The sequence below is a fragment of the Aptenodytes patagonicus genome, chromosome 1 (genome assembly GCF_965638725.1).
Source record: "Aptenodytes patagonicus chromosome 1, bAptPat1.pri.cur, whole genome shotgun sequence".
Taxonomy (NCBI): domain Eukaryota; kingdom Metazoa; phylum Chordata; class Aves; order Sphenisciformes; family Spheniscidae; genus Aptenodytes; species Aptenodytes patagonicus.
This window is the reverse complement of record NC_134949.1, coordinates 225,112,472-225,118,745: the sequence shown is the minus strand read 5'-3', so window position 1 is coordinate 225,118,745 and position 6,274 is coordinate 225,112,472. Positions and strand designations below refer to the sequence as shown.

Genomic DNA, 6,274 nt, shown 5'->3' with positions numbered 1-6,274 from the left:
TCAACCTCCCGGACCTGGGGGGCGTTTGATTTGAGATGGGCCCACCGGGCGGTTTTCTTCGGTGATGCAGTTGCTGCTATTAACGACTTTTATTACGACCCAGATTGTAGCACCTCATCCTAAACAGCTTGAAATTTAGGATGAGATGCTATAATCCTAAATAGCTTGAAATTTAGGATAAGAAACAACGGGGAAGGAAGCCCCCTAGAACGATGGACTTAAAATCTCTCTTTCCTTTGAAATTCAGTATGAATTCTGAGAAAGCAGCCAATCCTCAAGGATGTTGAAGTTGAGCTGTCACACACCCCTGGAGCTTCAGACAACCATGGGGTTGTGAGCACCCAAATTCACCTGTTTTTATTTTATAGTCCCACCTTTGCTCCAGCCTGGGTACATCGTTCGTCACCACTGAGCAACGCTACAGACCCGATCCCAGACTGAGTGAATTTGGGGCCCAGCGTTAGAAAATCTGAAAGAAACGCGGGTCTCCATTTTAAAAAGCCCGTGTTTGTCAGCAGTTACCACTTAGAGAGATCTGAGATATCGATAAGTGGCCTTCAGAGGACTCCGTTCTCCAAGGTTTTCAGTGCTTTGGCCCTGATCCAGAAAAACACTTACACACATGTTTAGCCTTAAGCGTGCGAGCCGTCTCCGTTTGAGTTGTCGCTGTGTTGTACGAGTGGGCAGACTCTCAAAGTAACTCAACCCACGACAATTTTTAGGTCTGAAGCTCGTCCCCGCGTGGATGGCGGCACAAGAGCCCCAGCACAGCGTTACGGAGCCGGTGGCTTTCTCATAAGCTCTGCAGCCTTTGCAGCATTTCCCTTCACGTCCCGGCTCCTGGATACCCTCTTCTGCCTTCTTATTTTCTTAAGAGAAATTTCGAGGCCATGTGGTTCTGGTGAATACCTTGAAAAATTCCACTTAAAAGAGCAAAAAAACTCCACACAACCCAGAAAAGATCTTTAAAAGAACTCATTTCATTTTTACAATACAGACAAAATACAGTCCACATACTCTTAACAAAAAGCAAATAAAAACGATCCACAATCCATACCATTGTTATTATTTTTATTATTATTGTTGCTCTTATAATTAGAAAACAAAGCTAATGCTGCTTCCCTGAACAGGGGGTAACTTTTGCTCTAGATGAATAAACCACGGCTCTGCTGAGATATTTAATCAAACTTTGTCTGACTGATGAAACTGGTCCCGAGGGGAAAACAAAACAAAACAAAACAAAACATGTTGTACATGTTAAAGTCATTAATCTCAGGTGGATTTTAAGTTTCCTGTTCTTTCTCCCCCTCTCCCAAATCTTGTTTTCTGCTCCGTCTCCACGCGTAGAGGACAAAGTCGTTCCTGTGCTGGCTCCCATCTGCTCTTGGGAGCGAAGCGATGGTGTTTCGCGAGCCTCCGCCCGACGCAGGGAAGGCAAATCCTTCGTGGCGGGGTGAGGGTGTTAAGGACGAGCGATCCCAGGGCTGAATTTTCCTCTTACTCCCCACGTTCCCGAGTACCTCCAGAGCCTCCTCCCAGCATCTTCCCTGAGCAGGTAGCCCGGAGCTGGGCAGCGCAAGCCCAGCTCACTTGGAGGATGCTAATGGTTGTCTGCAGGGATCTGTTTTCTAGCAGGAAAAGGGATGGTCCCTCAGGGACTCTTTTATCACGTTCCTGACAAAGGCACTCTTAATTGTATTCGGATTTTTGCCTCCTTTCCCCGCCCCCCCCCCTTCCCCTCAGCAAGGGCTTTTGTAGCTGCACATGAAACACTCGTGGGCTGCCTGCTTTAGCGTGATTAAGAGACTTTCTGTTTCGCAGATTAAACAATCGGATGGGAGTTTTCCATAACGAATGCCGTTTGCCTACCTTGGGGAGCATCCTAACTGATATAAAACTGGAAGGGGGTGAGGATGGGGGGGAATTCGTCAAAAAATATAAAGCCAGCTGGATGCACGCAAGGCCTAAATCCTCAGATACGGAAATAGCATTAAGTCCAAACTGTTTTATTAAATCACAGATATTTTTTCAAATGAATAAATGCTACAAAGCCACCAACATAATACTTTTCAAGATAGCTTGCCCTTTTCCCTCAGGGGTAATAGCGTAATATTTTGAAATAAGAGTATTTACGGGAATATATCAGCTGTATTTTCCCAGCTAGGAAAAATCAACAGAGCTGTGTAGTAGGACATGGAGCTGGGCCAAATTATACCAGCTGTTCGGATCTGGGAGGGCATGTTGTAAGAGAGGGAACTGTAGCATCACCCGGCAGAGACATTCACAATAATTAAAGCCATTTCATTCAGAAGCTGAAAGACCTCAGTGTTTTGGAGCAAAGCCTTGAAAACCGGTTGCTGAGGGGCTGGGGGAGGGCAGGAGACTGGTCCATGAAGGTCTCGCCCTGCCGTTAGGGATATATTTTCCTCGCAAAACTGGTTTGTGACAACTGTTCTCCCAAATATCTTTCAGACCACACATGCACAGAAAATAATTTGGCAGCTACATTTTGGACTCCTGTTGCACCGAGCGTTGCAACTGAGAGCAAGGACACTTCTCTCTTCTGCCCTGTCTGTGCTTTGCTGCTGATGCCAGGAGGAAAGCTTCAGAGCCATGTTGCAAGGAGCAAGATGCACCATGAGTTGTTCCACCGGTATGGTCCCGTGTTATAGACTCTCCTTTTACTCCTAGCTTGTATTAAAAGGAAAAGAAAACAGACAGCACCGTCTCCCTCTCATAGAAAGCCATTTTCTGAGAAATTAGAAAATGCCAGAGCGTCAGGAGGGAGATGGCCCTAATTTGCTGGATGAAGCAGGGCCGCGTAACAAGGGAGGCTGCAGTTTATCAGACCTTGCCCTGCGCATGACTCTCATCCCGGGAAGGCACATCACCCTGGGCACATTGCTAATGCAGGGTGCAGCCGCTCCGGAGAAGAAAAGGGCCCTGAAACTTAGGAGTTATGGCAAAAGTGGCGTAACAGTGTTAATTCATAGAGCAACAGCCTAGGACATGGGCTGGGGCCACACAGACCGTTAGCTCAAAGAAGCAAAATTCAGATGAAGCCCGTGAGGGATTATCTAGAGGAGCCAGCAGAGATTTTGAGCCTGGATGCCCCAAACTGCAAACCTCCAAACACTGCAGCCGTTTCAGTTCAGCATCGTCAGCAACAGACAGCTGTGGGCAGGGGCAGACACAAAGCGTGAGGTACCACCGTGGCTAAAGCTCTGCTGAGGGGTCATTTCTCACCCGACGGACCTGCAGATGCCTGGTAGGCTTACTCACATCTTCTCATGCTCTGCAAAGTTATGGTTTCTTTTGACATGAGAAAACCAGCTGAGGAACACAGGTCTGACACTGCAGGAGTGAAATACAGCTGAAAACAATGTGCATATAGAGCATTTCTTCCATCTCGCTATTTTTTCGCCAAGCAGAAAGACTCGGGACATCAGCAAGGGACCAAGAAAAAGAGTCATTACAGAACAGCATTGAAATGCTCAAATTTTTCTTCAGTCAGAACATCCCTGCCTTGCTGGCTTCATCAGAAACTGGAAATAAAAATAAAATTCCTTAAAAGAAAGAAAGTAGACCGTTTCTTTACATATCAAACGAAGCCAAATTCTGGCTTTGGAGAGCAGTGGGATTTGTGCCACCAGCCTGTCTGCATGTCAGCCTAAAGACACCCACCGCTCATCACACTGCACTGCAGAGACGTTTTAGTCCACCAGCTTTTATGGGGTGACAATAACACAAACCACTGACAAACTACCAAAGGCCTCTTTTTGCCTGCTCGTGGCTGGGGGAGGGAAGGAGGCGAGGAGACCAAACCTGTTACAGCAAAGCAAAGTAGCTGAGGAATACAAAATAGCTCTAATTTTGCTCGATAGCCCGCAATGCTTTTCTCCTCCAGCTCCACGGGAGGTGGAGGGCTGCTCAGAGACATGTCAGAGGCAGTCGCCTCCTAGACAGCGGCTGGGTGGGGAAAAAAAGGGTTTTGGAGGAAGGCTGCGGTGTTGTGGATGTATTTCCCCCTCGGAAAGTGGCACTGTCCTCCCCCATTTGTGTAGGAGTGGTTTTCTGGCTGCTTACAGCACTTTGCTTGGGGAACGGGGTGCCCAAAAATGATCTGAAGGACCTCAAAGGCTCTGCTGCCTTCTGCTCCCGGAGCAGACATCCTTCGCCAACGTCGCCTTTCCTAAGAGGGGCACAGAGATGGATACCCCTTGCAAAAAAAAGAGCAAGAAAGGGAACCTAACCTAAGCTAACACTTCCAATGAACAGCAACTCCTGCAACACGCAGGAGCGAGGAGCAAACCACCCATGAGAAGTATTAGTCACGTTTGTTATTACGCTCCTGGGGGCACTGGGATATTTTACTGATGAGAGTGATTGCTGATATAAAAAGCAAAACAAAAACGGTGACTCTTCCTTCCTCCAAGTGCTCTGTTTCACTGTCTTGACTGTATCTTGGCTAATTCTGCTCAAAATGAAGAGGCTGGGGAGACAGGGAATAAAGGAACTTATCTATCCCACGCCAGCGAGTGCCTCGAGCCATGCTCTTCTCCCGTCCTAGGGAGGGAAAGCAGGGTTGCTTTCCAAGTAGGAGAGTGAAACATAATAATCTAACATTTTGCTGTTGCACCAGTAACTTCAGCATTTATTTCATACTATTGTTAATGCTTGTTTATAACATATAGATATATTTATGTAGGAAGTAGAGTAGACGAAAAGCGCGAGATATATCTTATAAATATTTCTGTATGTCCGCGTACAAAAGAAAATATGTACAGCCACAGATAGTGGTTCTCCGCTGTGTCAGGGCAGGGCCACATGAAGGACTGACACGTTCCCGCTCCCTTCTGTGGGGAAGAGCTGCTGCCCTGCACGGCTGCACTCCCTACAGCCGGGACCGGACCCGCTCCGCGCTCCGCAGTTTCTTGGGGCTGGGCCAATAGTTTCGCAGGGGAAAAAGAGGCAGCGGCGTAATTCCCTAAGGACTTGATGGCCCAACGTGGCAGAACATCGGTGACTAAGGGCATCACACCCAAAGGACAAGAGAGAAAGAAAGCAGGAGCGGGTTTTTTTTTTTACTTTCCCCACAGGATTTTGACTTTGTTTTGTTACTTTATCCTAACAGCTCCACTACAATCTCATGGACCCCATAAAGCCCTTCTCAGGGTACCCTATTCTCACTGCCTCCGGGATCCCACGGGAGTTTTTGCATGGCTGAATTTGAAACCCCATCCAGCCTGGAAAAATCATGGACAGCTTTTCCTGCATCAGTAACTTCAAAGTCGCAGACCTGCGTAAAAGAAAGGTTAAAATGAGTCGTTCATTTCAGGGGATTGACCTGAAATCTTTCCACCTTTATCATCCGGAGTGGATGCTTCCATGCTAAAAATTAAGTCTTTGGCAACAAAGGCAGTTATTGCTGAAAAGTTGCAGCGTTTTCCCTTCTGGGATGGTCCTAATGCAGACTCAGTACCTGTGCTAGAAGGCATAGGCAGGTGTGAGCCTTAGTTATTTTCAAACAAGAGTTGCTTTTCTTCCCCGGGGAAAGTTTCTACTTCTGTTTCTCAAAATACTAAGGCACTTGATGGCTGGACATCATTGGCAACCGTAGGAAATATTTTGGAAGAAGATACCATCCCAAATGAGTTTTTGTCTTCTCAGAGAGCATTTTATTGGTGGGGAAAACATTTGTGGGTTTGGTTGGTTTTTTAAGGGTCTTATTTTTATTGGTGTGATTGCTTTTTTCCCCTCCTACCATCTTTCTTCAAGTCTGTGTCCTTACGAGATAAACGACGTCTAGTCGGGGAAATGTTTTCTCTGAATAGTGCTGGGGTGCCGCTGGTGTCTCAGCTCCCGGGAGGAGAGAGGAGGGTTCTCATTTGCACACATATCTCTCGACAGTCCTCTCGCACTTTTTACAGGTCACGTAGCAGCACCAGTGGTACTTGCAGTGGCATCGCTCCACCACTTTGTCCATGTAGGGGTTGTAGCCTCTGCCGCAGCACATCAAGTCACAGCTGTCGCTCCCGTTGGAGGTCTTGTTGCATTGCCTGGAAGAAAGAAAAGGCGGTGAGCAAGCGCAAAGCCCTGCAGGGCTTTCCAAACCGGTGTCCTGCGGTGGTGCTGGGGCCTGACAGCTCTGCAAGGCGCTGGGTGAAGCCAGCACGGTTGCATCTCAGCTGCAGCAGGCACATGGCAGGGGTGAGCACCCAGCCAAGCAGCCCTCTACACCTGCAAGGGAGGCAGGAAGAGCCCCAGGGCTGCA

The 6,274-nt window shown here is 47.7% G+C and overlaps 1 protein-coding gene across 3 annotated transcripts in view; it reads right to left on the bottom strand.

Annotated features, from left to right (window-relative positions):
* Positions 1-1,878: 1,878 nt before the first annotated feature.
* Positions 1,879-6,274, bottom strand: part of WNT11 (Wnt family member 11) — a 30,696-nt gene continuing 26,300 nt past the window's right edge. For all 3 annotated transcript variants that reach the window (XM_076328489.1, XM_076328488.1, XM_076328487.1), the window contains exon 6: positions 1,879-6,059. In XM_076328489.1, the coding sequence (XP_076184604.1) occupies positions 5,885-6,059 (175 nt within the window). In that variant the 3' untranslated portion in view covers positions 1,879-5,884. The remainder of the gene's footprint in view (positions 6,060-6,274) is intronic.